The following is a 16,607-nucleotide window of genomic DNA, read 5'->3' on the forward strand; positions in this document are numbered from 1 at the left end:
TTCTTTTTTTTGCAATTTCCGAGATATGCTCCGTTTTATTTTTTGTTATTTAAAATCTTCTGAGGTCTTAAGTTGATATGTTTTGATTCGTCGGGGACCTGCAGAGTCTAGATAACCGGCGAGCTGGGAGGCTGTGCATTAAGGCAATTTCCAGGCAGCTTCAGTGCAGCGGTGGCTGCACTCTGCTGGGCTCGCTCAAGTGTGTCAGCTTAGCGCACAATGATATCTGGTTCCTTCTGAATGGGACCAAGCGGGGAAGATTCAATTTTACCGACTGCGAATTCCTCATTATGATCAGGTGCGGCGCAGAACGTCCTTGATGAGAAACAACTCAAAGCGAAGGCTAATTTCGTGCTCTCGCACCTTGTAGTCACCGGCCCGTGTAACAGTGCATGAAATATAAATTAAAGAGGTGATTACGTAGCGTCCTGACCTTGAATCACGCATGTCTTTGCAGATGCGAAAACTGAACAGGTCTGCGTGATAACACGACCGTGATTTTAATTCACAGCTCCACGCAGCACGACACAAGCGTTCTCGGGGAAGCGCCTGTGCTTTAAAGGAGAGATCAGTGGACTGTGTCACATCGCGGAAACTCGTGCAGCAGCAGCAGAAGGAGCAGCGAGGAACGCAAACCTAAATTTAACACCAGATCTGTTTTGCTAGATTTTCAAAAGCAGCGCACATACGTGCTGTTATTCCATAGTCAAAACAGCAGGCAGCAACACTAATCAAAGGAAATCACACCACAAAATATGACATGATGCACTGCTCGTGCGCAGTGTACCCTTCCTCCACTGCACCAACATCATCCTGTCAAACTCTCCTTGTAGAATTGAAAAAGGCAACGTTTTTATTGTCAAGGCAAAAACCATCAAATCGTTCAACTCAATTCTCAAGAAATCAACATCCTCTATTTATTGGGTGTCGTGCAGCCCTAACATTCACACGTATGTACAATGCATGCACAGGGTTTCACACCTATAATGAAGACACACGGGCGAAACGGGAGCTTACACTGACAGTTCTTCCATGCTAAATCTCTTTACTGCAGCCCCCGCCCGGTGAGATAAATTTAGACACAACTTGGTAGCTCTCATTTACCGTTTTTTTTTCTTCTCCCTCTCTCTCTCTCTCATTTCAAAGAGTTGGTTCCCACAATCAGCTACTTGATGACTTTATGATGGTGTCTGCCAGCAACGCCCGTGTTATTACGGGCTGACGCGGTGAGCGCCTGCAGTCACACACCATGGAAGGATAAGACTAATTATCATTGCTGTGAGAAAAAGTTCCAACCATCACAAGCTGCTGCTGCTACGTTGCTGATGAAAAGCTTCTCTGCTCCTTTCATTTCTACGTTGTACAGCTGTTACGCTAAGCTAACTCTTAAGTGTGCAATAGCAGCCACTCTCCAGAGGACAGCACAGACAATTCATTATTACCCTAAACGAATAAGGGTTCTCTTAAAATCCACCATGGACTTCTCTTTCACAAGCTGCCTAAGGTCCAGCATGTGGCCTTCTCTATACTTTAAAAGCACATATCCTGTTTCGAAGTATTCAAATGCACTGGTAGCTACGCAGGTAGCAGAAGTGAAGCGTCAGCAGCACTCGCTTCCACTATGGGAATTGTTTGCAGTGTCGTCTTTTCTGCTCCACGGCCAGTTCTGCACTCAATTATATTTGGAAACCAGATGGTCTGAACTAAACTACATCCACTGAACTTTCCTTGAAACATTACAACTGCTTACTTATGGTTTTCCATGCTCTCTACTTTTATGAGTGCTTCACAAGAGGGTGTGTCGAAACATGGCCTCTGTCCTAGAGTATGCAAAGCAGAATATAAACGTGACTAGTGTGCACCGATCAGCCACAACATTAAAACCACTGACAGGACGAGTAAATCACGCTGGCCCTATTCTGACGATTCAATGCTCTGCTGGGAATTTGCGTGGATGTTATTTAGACGTGTACCAACCGAGACCCAGACCTTGCCACCACAACCACCACCATAGCAACGACGCTGGATTCATGACACACAGGATTCATCCTAACACAAGCCCGCACACACACAAAAAACTGTTTAGGAACAACTCACAAACCATGAAGAACAGAACAAGGTGTTGAGCTGACCTCCACATTCACTAGATCACAAACTGATAAAGTGTCTGTCCACAGAGGCCCCTCCCCTCAGGCAGCACCTGCAGATTCCCACAGTTTACACAAACACGGCTGCTGGCTTGTGCCAGCCGCCGAGTGTTTGCGTCCCTGATTTCACCCAGTTATTTACCAGCCAATGTTCCAAAGAGTGACCGTGTTTACAGCTTTGCGAGTTTAGGTTAATGTTTAAACGAATGCTACTGTGTTTTAGTCGTTTCACTCATAACCGTGTCGAAAGACCAAAAAGCAACGTCTAAGGACTTTGAGGATCATGTGCATCGCAGACACGTGACACTCAAAGGTTCAGACAACTGAATTATTGCTAATTAATCACACCTGAGTGATATCTTCTGTACAGCTTGTGTGTTTGTAGCAGGCAGGTTATAAACCGGAAGAATAATGACATATAAACTCTAACAGTTCACTGGGGACGCTAGTTAATGTATAACATATAATACACGACGGCCTCGTTCTGAATCTTAGCTCCAAGGCCGCTTTTCAGAATTTGTTTAAAATAACTGGGAGAGCTGTTGACTCAACTGTGTTTTCATTCTGAAGGCTGTAAAACTGTTGAAGCGTTGAGCTGTATTGTGTTGGACTGACACATTATTATCACACTATTATTTTGATGACTCTATTTTAGGCAGTGGGCTGGGCTAAATAACAAAAACACTTGTGCGTTTAATTCAATCCACTTTCACAGAACCACAAACTACATCCTCCTGAACGATGACACCGCTGGATCAGCACCTATCAGACTCTGCTTTAACGTAAACCGAACATTTTAACAGTCACGAAGGAACTTTTACTGCAGTTTCTACCATTACGCTAGAATACAATTATTTTTTAACTAGTGTACTTAATGAACTGTCAAGTGGGTGTATTCGATTACACAATGTGTTCATGTCAGTGACTACAGATCATCCAGAACATGTACTTACAATGCACCTGAGGGGGGGGGCATTAAATGTTTCAGTCTCACCAAATCCCAAACAGGACCCATTTATCTGAGAGGAGTCGCAGCAAAGGAAACACAACACCTGTGCCGAGTCTTTTCTTCCCTGTTTGAAAGACATGGGCCTGGAGGAAGGCCGCGAGTGATCGACGATTAGGGCCTACGACTGTTGACCGGTGGAGAAAGGCAGGAAGTAGGAGGACAAGCGTTGCCAGGGCAACAGAGACACTGTGTTAAACGTTCCCGTCACGGTGACTGAAGAGTGTCTCTGTGAAGGAATGAGCCGCCCCGATATGCGTCTTTGTTTTGCGACAGTGAGCTGCAGCTGAACGTGAATGCGTCTGGAGACAATCGCCGCTCCTGCTGTGCTCTGTGAGTGCGCAGTGATGTGCAGTTGGTTCATGCGCTCCATGATTGTTTACAGCGAGCCTGCAGTCTTTTGACTCCGTACGCGCCCCCCTTGCATCGTGCACTGAGCCTTTCTGTTGTGCGCGTTAAGCTGTTGTGCGGCTGCGATCCTGTAACAGCAGAGGGCTGCTGCTGAACTTCAGCTGCAATAACCGGGTCAGCCATGTTTCCATAGCGTTTTATAACACAAATCACACGTCACTGCCAGCTCACCTTTCCTGTTTTTGTCTGCCTTGTGCTACGAGATAAAAAAGACTGGAAGTGGAGGAGAGCTCTGCCAAGAAACTGGCATGTGTTTGCCGGAGGACTGTAAGAAATGGTGAGGATCACTGGTTGAGAAGAGCTGATTCAGGTTGAATTTAAAAAAAAAAAGCTTCAGAAAAACAAAGGTTTTAATCAACTGCTAATAGACTGGGTCACCCTGACATTTCAAATGTCACCGTCGAGCTGGCTGCCAGCAGATCTCGCCAAAAAAACTTTGGTCTGTCAACCACAACTTAGTTCCACAAAATGTGTGTTAGTTTTGTTGGCGTCTGCCTTTGTGGAAACTTTTCCAGTCTCCTCCCACATGTTTATCAAAAATCTTTCTCTAACATGTATGTGTGCATGTGTGTGTGTGTGCGTGTGTGTGTCCCTCTCCCAGTTTGCAACACAAAGGGGAAGACTCACAGCACACATAGCAACAAGCCACGATTGGTTGAGGGGCGTTAGTACAGTTCCACCGGCCGAGGAGAAGCCTCCTTCTGTTTTGTGAACTCAGCTGCTATTATTCACCCACCGCCAGCAAACAAACGCACACTCAGCCCAGACTGACACACCACCTTGCCCTCTCTCTCACACCCATTATTGTCAGTCATAAACAGAGTGGTTGTTCAGTGGTTGAGCAGCTCACACGGAAGTCACATGGGAAACAAGGTCTGGTTAAAAAAAAAAGAAGAAGAAGAAGAAATAAAAAAAACGTGCACAAACATATGATGAAAAGTTATTAAAAGCTGACTCAGACATGAAGTATCACAGCTGAGGTGAAAGAAGAAACACAGGGTAACTATAAACTGTGTCTAGTTCCAAAGCAGGAACTTTCTCTAGGGACTAGGAACCTTTGAAGCTACTAGTTTCTGCACAATTATTTTTACCAACCCAGAAGTCTTTTGGGAGTAGTGCTATGGGGGGTGGGGCTTCAGCTTCGCTGATCATTTCAGGTTCGTCGCAGCGTTTTATTTCAGCCACCATTTTTAAAAGGCTTTTAACTCTGTGCAGTTTGAAATCTATCCGCTTCACGTTAAAGTTAGCTTTTTGCGGGTTTTGAATCTCATGTTGTACCACTTAGATCCATTCTGTCTTTTCCAGCAATGAGTTAATGACCCCGTTTAAAAAGCAGTAAATCACAATCAACAGCAGCGCAGATTGAATCACCTCCATTCCCACCGCTGCATTGTTCTGTTGTTAAGTTGCGTGTGAAAATAGCGAACAGTCGCCGCTTTGTCTAACGTCAGTGTCAGAGTTCCCCAATCTTCACCGGTGCTTAGTTCAATGCCCAACAGTGTGAAGGTTCCTGGGACTAAAACCTCAAACTTTTACTGAAACCAGTTTCATTACTGGCATGTCCTCATTTTTGTATGTAACTGTTACATATACACTCACTCGCCAAAACTTAAAAGTACGCTAGATAAAAAAAAATAAAATAAAAAAGCATTCCCATATAAAACAGTCCTGCCTACTGATGATCAGTTTATGCTTAAACAGAGTCAGAACAGTGGTGACTGCATTGAATTTAATAGTGGCTAAAACGGCGTTATCAGAATAATAGAAACCAAACAGAAAACACAGTCGAATCAAAAGCCTTTTCTGTTATTTTTAAACAAATGCTGAATACTGTAACCTTCATTAGGTACACAAATGTACCTAATAAACTGGCAAGGGAGTTCATGTATCAGGTTAATCAGTTAAAAGATAAATTCCTGAATATTTTTGTATTCAGCTTTTAAGCAAAAAACTGAAACAATAATAATAATAATAATAATAAAAAACATGACAGTTTTAGATGTAGCTGTGTATGTAGCATTGGTATGTCATCTCCACTAAATCCACACATCGCCAAGATGCAGTTAACTTCTGCCAAGTTCACGCACACAAATCCCTTTAAAATGGGCTGTTCAGCTTTCTTACAGTATTAGGTCAGTGCAGTATGATGAAAGCTCCAGTAACAATGGCGGTTTATCAGCGTTAGGTAACTGTGGTTGAAGGAGTGCCACGGGTCCGTAGGGTTTCATTGTAACCGCACTATGCCAGCTGATATCAGCGATTACCAAAGCCTTATTGATAAATCTGCACATGTCAGTAGCCAGCTACCGACCACAGATGTGTTCATTCAAGGGCTAATTGTGCTGCGACATTCAAGGTTGAGAATGAGATGCAGCTTCAACAACCATAGCAACTGAAGTCCTTGAGTGAGGTACTCAAGCTCGCTGTTATTCAAATGTGTCGCTTCGTGGCTACAAGTAGGAGACTGGTTAAACTGGGGGGGGGGGGCATCCATGTGTAAAATGTAGCATGCTGAGTAAATGCAGTGCGAAGCTAAAAACATACAATATGTGCTGTAAACCCTCCTCAGATGAAAAAAAAAAAAGGCTCTTATATAAACCCAAAATTATATGCACACCATATACTTGTGGCATTTACTTCTAAAGAACAATTCATCACACCCCCATCTCCTAATCCTCCATCATCTCTCCTGAAATGCCAGTAATATTATCTTCAGATGTGCAGCGTACCCACGCATGCAGTGACCTTTTTGACCTTATTTGCGCGTATTGTATCCAGGGCCCCAAAAGCCCGTTATCCAGGCATGAGAGGTCCTCTACAAAAATCATTGTCACACTAATACCCGTTATGTAACACGGAGTGGAGTGAGTAGAGTAGCACTGGATAGGGTGGGCAAAGTGAGAAACACTAATCCCCAGCAGAGCCAATAGTTGTCTAAACTATATTTCACAATAAACACCATTGGTTTTTATTTGAGATTCTTTCACAGTCAATTCATTTCACGAAAATATCATAAAGTTGTGAATCCACATCCTGATAGTCTGATACGTCGGAGTGAAGCGAGCTGACTGCTGGTAACTGGAGCACACTAGGGCAGTAGGACAACTCGGCCCCTCTCTGGAATCAGAGACACCCTGTCCAACGTGAGTCCATAGGCCTTTGACCTGTCCTGTGCTGCCGATGCCAATTTCTAGAGAGAGAGGGGGCCTGAATTGAGCAACGCATGTCGCATAGCTCTGAATGCAGTGTGAAATGTGTGTCCGTTGTGGCGACGTCAAATTGATTTGGTCGCCGAATGGAATCGGACACTCTGGTACAAAGAAGACACTCACATTGTTCTTAGTGAGCAGTGAATCATCGGTCTGGTTTGAAAGGCCACGGTTACAGCTCCTTGATCGATTAATGGGATAATGCCACATGAAAATATATATAAATAAATCAGCTGAGTAAAACGGGGAAAGGAGTAATGGGTCCGGGCAGACTGACTGTCAGTTGATCTACTCAGAGGATGAAGCAATACTGGGGGTGACAGGGGAATCGCCAGAGTTAATACTGAGCGTGAAAGAGATGAGACAATGGAGAAAAGGAAAGAGGATAGTCGTGATGAGTCTCAAATTAACTTAACCCCACACTGCTGTTAATAAACAATGTGCCTGACGCCTCCACAAAGAGGCCCCGAGGTGCTCTCCATTAACGGGTGTACCTGCAATAACGATTCCATTTCTCTGGAAGAATTAAGTCACGTAAAAAGAAGAGATTATTTATCATACGAGAAACTAATCTAATCTTTAATTAGACTAATTACTATAAATGACATCCTTTTTTTAATCCTAAATTGTTTTCTTCTGGCTTCTGTTATCTCCTTAAATTCTGAATCATGGCCTTTTGGTAAGAGGCCACAACAGAACAGTGTCAGCACGGGAACACAGAAACAGATGAGAAGTGTGTGAACCTGATTAAAGTGCTGCTTACGCAAAGCTCTTTGCAACCAAAGATGTTTGGTGTCTGGTAACACGGGATTCAACTTCAGACTCGAGTCAGACTGTCTAAGGTAGCCACTAATCAATGACAGCTTTTTTAAATTTCAATATTATTTACAACACTGCTGAGGGATTGTAATATTTGTATCTTATGTCTGGTACACATTGTGTCAGATACAATGTACGTGCACCATTCAACCATAACATTATGACCACTGACGGGAGACGTAAATAACATCAACCATCTCGTGACAATACAGTGTTGAGCTGGGGAAACTTTTAGACCTGGCCTCCAAATACACTAGACCCCAAACTGATCAAGTATCTGTGGGATGATCCACAGAAGTCCCTCCCCTCAACCCATAGGACCCAAAGTCCCCCACTAACAACACTGTGTTGCAGGACACCACAGGACACAATCAGCAGAACCATGTCCATGTCATTCTCACGTCCAGGCACAAGGGAGACCTACACCACATCAGGAAGGTGGTCATAATGTTTTGTCTGATAACGACACGTTCCAGTTACATCCATGTCCTCCTCACATGTCTACGACCTCTTCACGGGACGACACATTTAACAAAAAATGGAAGTGAATCTTCTTTGAGAAGCGGATAACTAAAAAAGTCTCTGATGCTCGAAGTGGCCTTAAAGTATAGGTTTACTGCTCCTTAGGTGATATGTGAGAACCGCACAGCAAAATAAACCTAAATCTCTATCGAGCAAAACTATAAGCACTGTGATAAATCAGACCCTGCTACCACCTGACGCATTCCTGCGCTTTAGCTGGTACGTCCAGCTAGCTCTATTTCTGTCAATATGCTTTTCCACTGGATATTAACAGCAGATAGTGGTGGTGGTGGTGGTGGTGGGAGCGATGGGGTGGGGGGGGGCGTGTTAAATGCTGAGGTGTTGCGGTAACTGAAATCCATTGATGTGTCAGAAAAAGAGAGGAAGGGAGATGAGAGAAGATAAATAGATGGGAGAAGTAAAAGAAGACCAGCAGAGCGAGGAAGTTGTCCCCACTTATAGATCCTGTGGAATAACCGTAATCACACATTCTTTATATAAACTTATATACCCCCATATAAACCGTGCTGAGATTAAAAGGAGCTGTCATTTCGGTTTCCCACTAACAAAAATAACAGGACAGGGTGGAATCATGACAAAGATACACTCGAACTCTTTTTGAGCAGCACGAGAGCCTGTGTTTTTCTTTATTATGTGGTTTCTGAGTAAACTGTGATAGTCCCTTGGAACTTGCAGCTTAACACCAATCTTGTTATGTCACATCAGGGATTAAAGCATCAAGCGGTGGAAAGAAAGCACTATAGAGGACACCCAGAATTGATTGTGCACGGAGATGCCATCACTATACAACTATACAACTTGGCTCGGGTATTGTGTGCACTCTGTTCAGTGTGTGTTTCATTACTCTAAAAGCGACCTGAGAAAAGTTAAGGTCTTGCTTTTAGCTAAAGACACAGGAACTGAAGTGTGCAGAGACAAAGAGCCGCAGACATCGTCCTCACCACAACACCACCCCCTACCAAGAAAATATCACCAGGCCCAGATGGCTCTTCCTGTTCCTGCAGGGCTGGCTGCTGGTTGGCTACGAGGAGCCACAGGGGCGGGAGGATATGACGAACGCACAAGCAGTGACATCAGTGGCTGGCTCAGTGGCTCCCTGGCAGCAGGAATAAAAACCCATGCTGCTACTTAGACCTTCAGCCAGTCCAGCACCAAGTCTGGATGGTGTATTTTTGTGTGTCCACATATTGCGTGATAACTTATTATGGAGAGGCTGTGCTAAATGTGTCCCCCTGCTTTGATGTCCGCGTGTGTGCACGAGGAAGCAGCTGACTACGGCACGACTTTGGTGACCTTAAACATTATATATAGGGTCCACTTGCATTATGTGCTCAGATAAAGGGTTCCAGTGCTAAATAAAGCTCCCAGCGTTACGTAAAAGCATTACCGGACTGGGAGGACTGGGTCCATGCAGCAGCTAGGCAAGGCTACTTACAGTCAAACCTGTCACAACAGCATTGATTTAGGCTGATTACTCCGGGGGCCAGGATCGTAATTCACAGCTGAATGCCTCCACACTAGTAATGGTATTCATTGCGAAAGGCAGCTTTGAATCTGACCGCACAATGGAGAGTCCAATGTCCATGTTCAGCAAATGGCCTGGTCTCATGCTGAAAAGGTAACATGGAGGAGCTCTCACGTTGACATGAAGCAGTTCATAAAATCCCTGCAACACTCGGTCAACAGGAACATACTTAGTGAAAGACTAATAAATGAATGAATAAATAAATAGAACTCGGACCAGGCACATTATTAAAAATCTTTCCTTCTGTCTTTGCTTTTTTCCAGCTCTTCTCCATCCTCACGCACCAGCAGCCACCTTCTGTCAAGTTTTGGATCTTGTTGCGCAGCCTTTTAAGACCAGTCATGCAGGAAATGTCGTGTTTTTACTAAACCAGTGGATTTAGATGTTCGAAATGAAGGATCTAATTCTTAAACCCACCTCCAGACACATGTCAGTGGTTTCGGGATTTACAAAAACATTCTTCTACAAACCAGCACTAGCTGTGACATTGCTAAAAAAAAATAAAAAAAAAATAAAAAAACAGAGGCTCGGTGAATGAGTCAATCTCGAAAAAAGAGACAGAAAAGCCAAACAGATACAGATGGACTCCAACTGTGCGAGTGGAGTAAAACAGAAGAGAGCACCTGTTGTGGCAGCCTGCTGCTGTGGGGGCAAATCACTGCCGAGGAAGACGCAAAGACAACAGAGGACTAGACAGGTGCTATATGGGACAACAGTGTGTGTCGCTCTGCGTTATCTGGAGCTCTCGTCAGTGAGAGTGTATACGCTGATCCGCTGGCAAGTGTCTGGGACATCTCAGGGCAGCTGTAATCTGGCTGAACGCACGGCAGAAGGCAGGCAGTGATGGAGGCTGTGAGGGTGGGGGGGGTGTGCTCAACTCCTCCTTGCAGGACTAATGGCTCCAAACAGGAAGAGCTACCACACTAACACATCAAATAACGCGTACGGTAAGACGGCACTGAGGCTCGCCAGTTTACTGAGTCTCTCCATCATGACTAGCTCTGAGATCATCACAGTGTCTATTGTTTAAAGTGCGCCTGAAAGGAGGAGGCAAACAGCTGTGGCTGAAGGAGGAAGCATTAGTAGGTCCTTGCTCATACATGTCTTTAAAGGACGTGATGTCATGCCTGCCAAACATTTAATGCAGTTGTTTTTATTTGTACTGTGTCCTTAGCGATCGCCACACAAACAGCTTATTCTATGTTGTAAACAATCCCAAAGTGGTTTTGGATCACGCTTAGCTCTGCTACATGTGGAGACACACAAAAAACTAAATTATGTCTTTATGGATACAAATAAAACTCTACTTAACCACACTTCGGCTGAAACCATTTGAAACCTTACACCAGCCCCCCGCCCAGCCCCCAAAATTTCCATAGCTGTTCTTTACGGGACTTGTAAAAGCTGTCAGTTGAGCCACATGGTTCAACGGTGCAGCCCTTATTAGGGCCAACAGCAATCTGTTGCATGCACTCTGCCACACTCGTGCTGCCCTGACTCATAGTTCCACTCCCAGAAAAACAAGGGGTCAGATGATTCTGGTTAGGCCCCTGAGCAGAGCATAAATGCTCCTTTTCCTTCTTTATAACAAAAACATGGCTGCCAAAAGCACCAAAGAGATGCTGGATTGATTTGGAAACAAACTCTCCTCAGTGGATATCTAAACACTTTGTAGACGTAGAGCAACTCTTTTTTTCCCCTAAAAATACAAATCACTCGACGAAACTGAATGAACATATTACATATATTCATACACAACCATTATTACACCTCTGAACGTGCTAAATTCTGATGTTGTAGGAGCTTTGTAAAAGTGTGTCTTTACTGAAATGGCTATGGAACAAAACTATATTTAGAGTTGTCAGATCAGCCCGATATGGGATTTGTTTATTCAGGTCAGCATCTGCACAGATACTCATGTAAAACGTTGGATTTGACCAATGCTATCTCAAACGACTCCCTCTCAAGGTGGTAAAGGTGGAGCGAGAGGCAAGGAACACTGGTTTTGTTTTTACCCCATCACCCAGCCTAAAGCCTGGCACGACTTTTCACGCCCCCGCGTGATTGCGAGGTCAGGATCTGCCTTAGACGCACATGTCCGGACTTGTTCTGCTCTCCCCTTCAAATTATAGCTAGTCTCTACTAGGAGCCCTTGGTCCAGCTTCAACCCCGGCTCCTCTGTGGTCAGCTCCACCTTGTTCTGATCCAGGCTACTGAGTAAACACCTCCTCTCCCCGCTGCAGTCCCTTTCTCTGGGGGCAGGGTGAGGACTAGGAATAGGCAGGAGAAAGAAGGCATCTGGTCTGTAAGAAATCTGGTATCTCCACAATGGGAACGGTACAGTGTGTTCCAAATAACAATAGCACCCCAGTGTCTGCCAGTCAAACCAGGAGCTGCTGCTGTGGAGCAGCGTCTACTGGCACAGGCTTTCATAATTAGAACATGGCAGCGAGCGAGCCAACCTGACACGGTAATCATCCCTGAAGGGTGAAGAACAGACGCACTGTAGCAACGTGCCTCGGGCCGTCAGTTCTCGATCTTGTGGTTCGTATAAGGAAGGAATACATATGCAAATTATCTGCAAATGCAGCAGTGTTGTTGGTTGTTGACCCAGCAAGCTGTACTGAACTATTAGGCTATAATTACACTGTACTGTGTCAGTCAGCGTGCCCTTTGCTCAGGCCGCTCACATCACACAGATGTCTGGGTCAGTGTTTCTATTTAAAGGCTGCCACGGGCAAGGCAAGGGTAGGGTTAAAACACTGTGCCCATATAGAGCACATGTTTACAGTGCATTGCCGGGTCCCATTAACAGTATATTGTGCTCGGAGGAAGAAGCCACTCAGGCCAGTCAGCAGCCCCACTGCAGTTTCATAACATATGTAAACACAGACTATCCCCGACTGACCGCAGCTAATCTCATCAGGACTGGAAACAGTGGCTCTTCACTGCTTCCAAGTATGGTGCTATTTTGTTGTTGACAAGAATCAAGTGACCAGAAGCCTGGATCACAAACAACTGTACACACGCAATCAGTAAGTTGATGATTTGATTTACACAATAAAGGAGCTTATACTAAAACCTATAGGTAATTGTGTCAGGGCTGAGATTGAGGTACTGTAATGGCAATATTTGCATGATCGCACCGAAACAAACAAGGGTGTCCCCCCCACTGTCCCTGTTTTACCTCCTCATGCTGCAGATACAGCGAGCTGTAAACAGGTTGCAGAGCATACGGCAGGAGCCTTATTTCCACAACAGGGTGGGTGTCAGGAACATTTTGCAGCAGTCCTGTGCATGAGACTGTCAAAACAAGAGCTGCTGGAAAAGGGAACAGCGTGTGGCAGGAGAGCAACACACGGGCGCAGAAATGGGGAAAAGAAACAGCCGACATTTGTGCCGACGGTCCAAACTGGAGCAGCAAAGTGTGGTGCCGTGAATGCACGTCCTCATTTACACGGGGCCGGCCCGTTGTTAATTCACATAACCGGTGACCAGACTGACCAGCTGTTACATAATTCTCTGGCCTGATTCTTGTCAAAGGGGAACGGGTACAGTCAGTCCACCAAGGCAGGAAATACACACACACACACACATACAGTGACCAGGTCCACCCCACAGATGTGTTCGTGTTGTTGTTGTGGTGGTGGCGGTGGCCCACATACCTCGCTCGGGCTTCATGTTGTCCAGTGTCATCGGGTTGCCTTGGGGGTCTCCTGCAGGGTCTTCTTGTTTTCTATCACTCGCAGCCTGGACAGCAACACAACGGTGTCTGGACCCCCTCACCACCACCCCCAAAGCCCTCCTGTGACTGAGACCTGCTGTATTAGCTAAGCAGTAATATCAGCTGTGGAGCCTGCGTGCTGGTGCCAGCTGCCCCCCTATCCAACAACAAAGCATTGCTTTGTTAGCAGGCTACTGTACGCTTCCATCGAGTCGCACTGTTATTGTCCGACTGACTAACACAAAGACAGCTGATGACGAATCCAGCTCACAGTCGGGTAGCGGGGTCGTTCAATCCGCCTGCTAGCGAGTAACCAATCCGGCTAGTGGCAATCTAACTAGCAGGCTGGCTACTCTTACAGCTCGGCTCAAATTCCTCCACCTGAACCACAGCTGAGAGGCGATTCATGTCGGTGTCTCCGCTCGTGTGACGCTGCCTCCTCGCAACGATCGGGCAAGATCTGGGGGGGAGGGGGGGGGGGGGCAAACTCAACCAACTCAACCTACCGTCACTGTATAGGTTAAGCTGGTGACGACGAATCTCCCAACCCCCCCGACATAGGACAGGTAGCCACGGCTCGGGCTCAGGAGAGAAAAAGGAAAAACACAACAACGACGGACCGTCTCCGTGTTTTTCGTTTTTAAATATATATCGTTGTATATTTTTTTTCGCTACGACGATAACATGTTCATTGTCCCTTCTCCTAAACCCGAGGGTGTCAGGCAGACGCGGTCAACTTTCCGTCCATCAGCGGAGCTCCAACTATCGCCATCTACTCCGCCGTAGAGACGCCACCTGTGCGGACTTCCTTCGTAGTCTTCATCAAAACTTTTCAAACAAAATAGCCCGAGACAACAACCGCGGCGGCGACGTGTCTCCCCGCGGGACGCTGTTTACCGACTGGCAGCAGCTGACGGCTACAACCGGAGGAGCGACTCGACGCTGACAACATTCAGGCGAAATGCAGATGAAAGGAGGAACACGGTGAGTCGTCCTCCTCCTCCACCTCCTCCTCGTCGTCGTCGTGATGCTTCCAGCCTGCCTCCCCTCCTCCTCCTCCTCCTCTTCACTTCCCTCCCCGCTGCTTGTCAAAACAGATCAGCTCAGCTCCAGTCACGTGTCCCAACAACAGCCCCACTCGTCACTTCCCTCGTTGCCACAGCCTCGCGTGAACTCGCAGCCATAGCAACCGCCAACTTAGAAGTGGTACCAAAAACTTCCGAGGGAGGGGGGGTCGAAAGATAACAACAAGATTTAAAAAAAAAAAAAAAAAAAAAAACGTACTTTTAATTTATTGTTTTTTATTTTGGTATCCGATACACCACTGGCAGCAGTCGCGAGCGGAGAGGGGGGCAAACAAGATAGAGAGAGGGGGGTTCTGCTCTGGAAGCTGATTGGTCAGTGGAATTCGGTGCGCGTTCACGTCCGCACGTGAGACTTCGTTTTTTCCCGTCGTGAACATTTTGTTCTGTTGTTCCTGGTTCGTGGGAAGCCCAGGATCTTTGAGATAATGGTGCAACGTGTGCGAGTGCAAAGTCACACAGTGTTTGTTGTCGTAGTTACAACGATGTTATTTACACAAGTGCAAAATAAAAGTTTCTTTTATTATTATGGTCACTCCAAATAAACGGCACTATTTTTTCTCCGTGTTGTGTCTTTAAACAAAATAATTCTTTTTTTTAATCACTATTGAGTTATCTTAAATTAAAAAATTATATGTGGAGGCTACAGTGAGGCTGTAATGAAATGTAAACAAAATTTTTCCAATGCTGAGTGTATTAAAATGCCAATGTGGTGGTCTTTAAGTAAAAAAGATTGAAATTAGAATAAACCCACACACAATGTGTCGTAAAGGTTATCACCGTTGAGCACGTTTCAGTAATAATGAGGCAGTCTTTACAAAACAGGTTCTAAGATAAAAGATACACATATCCAGATTAAAGTCTGCCCATTACTGAGTGCATCATAAAAGTTATCAATGAAACCAGGGAATGAAAATCTTAGACAGCAAACCCTCACCCATTGTGGTTGTGTTAAGTTAGGGAGTGCCATTCAACAAGAAAAGCTGTGAAGCAAACATAAGGTGTAAGGTTTAGCCAGTAAAAGGGAAGTTTCAAGTGTAAACATGTGTGTTTAAGTATAAAAAAAAAAAACAGACTCATGAACGCAGGATGTGGTGTGTTGTCATAATGGTGTAGATGGAAAAGGACAGAGGAAGAGCTCTTCGATTTAATCTCTCTTCTGATGAAATCTCTTGGAACAAAGGCAAAGGCCACAGTGCGGACAGGCTGATCTGCTCTATAAATCTGCTTGGCAGATACATTTGCACTTTGTGTGTTATTATTGTTCGCTCCATACACACTGTACAGACTGGACATTTTCAAGTGATGGTGAGCTATGGTATTTGGACTGACTCCTGAAAAAGCAATAGCCCATTGTAATAGGGGACTAACATTAGTGGCTGCCAGACTCTTATGTTGTCAGCCTATTTGTTGACTGAATTGTGCCCTGTTTCCGATTCCAAGACAAGTGGGTCATAAAGTCCACAGTGATAATATAACACCAACAAGTTGATCATAGACTTTTTTATCTTACAGAGGAGTAAAGTGTATGGATGAAACTAATTATCATTGGTAGGGTGTCAAGTGTAGTTTCATCATCTACCTGTAGTCTGGGATCATGCATCCGCTGGACAGGAACCCTGGTGTGTCAGGGGTTAAAGATATTCATTGTGTCTGCCAACATACAGATAGACTACGCAATGTACACATACAATATAAACATGAGGTTAAAGGGAATGTTTGTGGTGCAAATGCATGACAAGTTTCATTTTAAATTATAGCACTGCATTGTATTCAACTTCTAAAAAAAGCTTTTGCGGTATGTACAGAATTAACTATTAACTACAATATGCTGCTGGTCAGATGTAGGCCGTACTTTTCTGTCTTTCAGTCACAGTTTATTTGTAAAAAAATTGCAGATTCAGTTGTAGCTTGCATTACACCGCAGACGCTTGCAACTTAGTTAGAGCGATAATTAGTGACATGAAGTCACTTTGAAAATAAACCATTGAGCTAACGCTAGCAACTCACAGAGAGCTATGACACTTGCTGGTTTTAAAGTACCAAAGTGACGGTTTCAGCCCCTTTTCACTGCTGCCCACTCATTTTTAACATTTTACTCATCACCTTTGAAGCATTTCATGGTTCAGCTCCCAGGTACA

The 16,607-nt window shown here is 45.0% G+C and overlaps 1 protein-coding gene across 2 annotated transcripts in view; it reads right to left on the minus strand.

Moving 5' to 3' along the window:
- Positions 1 to 14,578, minus strand: part of fam214a (family with sequence similarity 214 member A) — a 28,121-nt gene extending 13,543 nt beyond the window's left edge. Inside the window, exon 1 of one of the 2 annotated variants that reach the window (XM_047580078.1) lies at positions 13,326 to 14,578. In XM_047580078.1, the coding sequence (XP_047436034.1) occupies positions 13,326 to 13,356 (31 nt within the window). In that variant the 5' untranslated portion in view covers positions 13,357 to 14,578. The remainder of the gene's footprint in view (positions 1 to 13,325) is intronic. The other variant, XM_047580075.1, reaches the window with a different exon arrangement.
- Between the last annotated feature and the right edge of the window lie 2,029 nt (positions 14,579 to 16,607).

This window comes from Mugil cephalus, chromosome 3 (assembly GCF_022458985.1).
Source record: "Mugil cephalus isolate CIBA_MC_2020 chromosome 3, CIBA_Mcephalus_1.1, whole genome shotgun sequence".
Classification (NCBI taxonomy): Eukaryota; Metazoa; Chordata; class Actinopteri; order Mugiliformes; family Mugilidae; genus Mugil; species Mugil cephalus.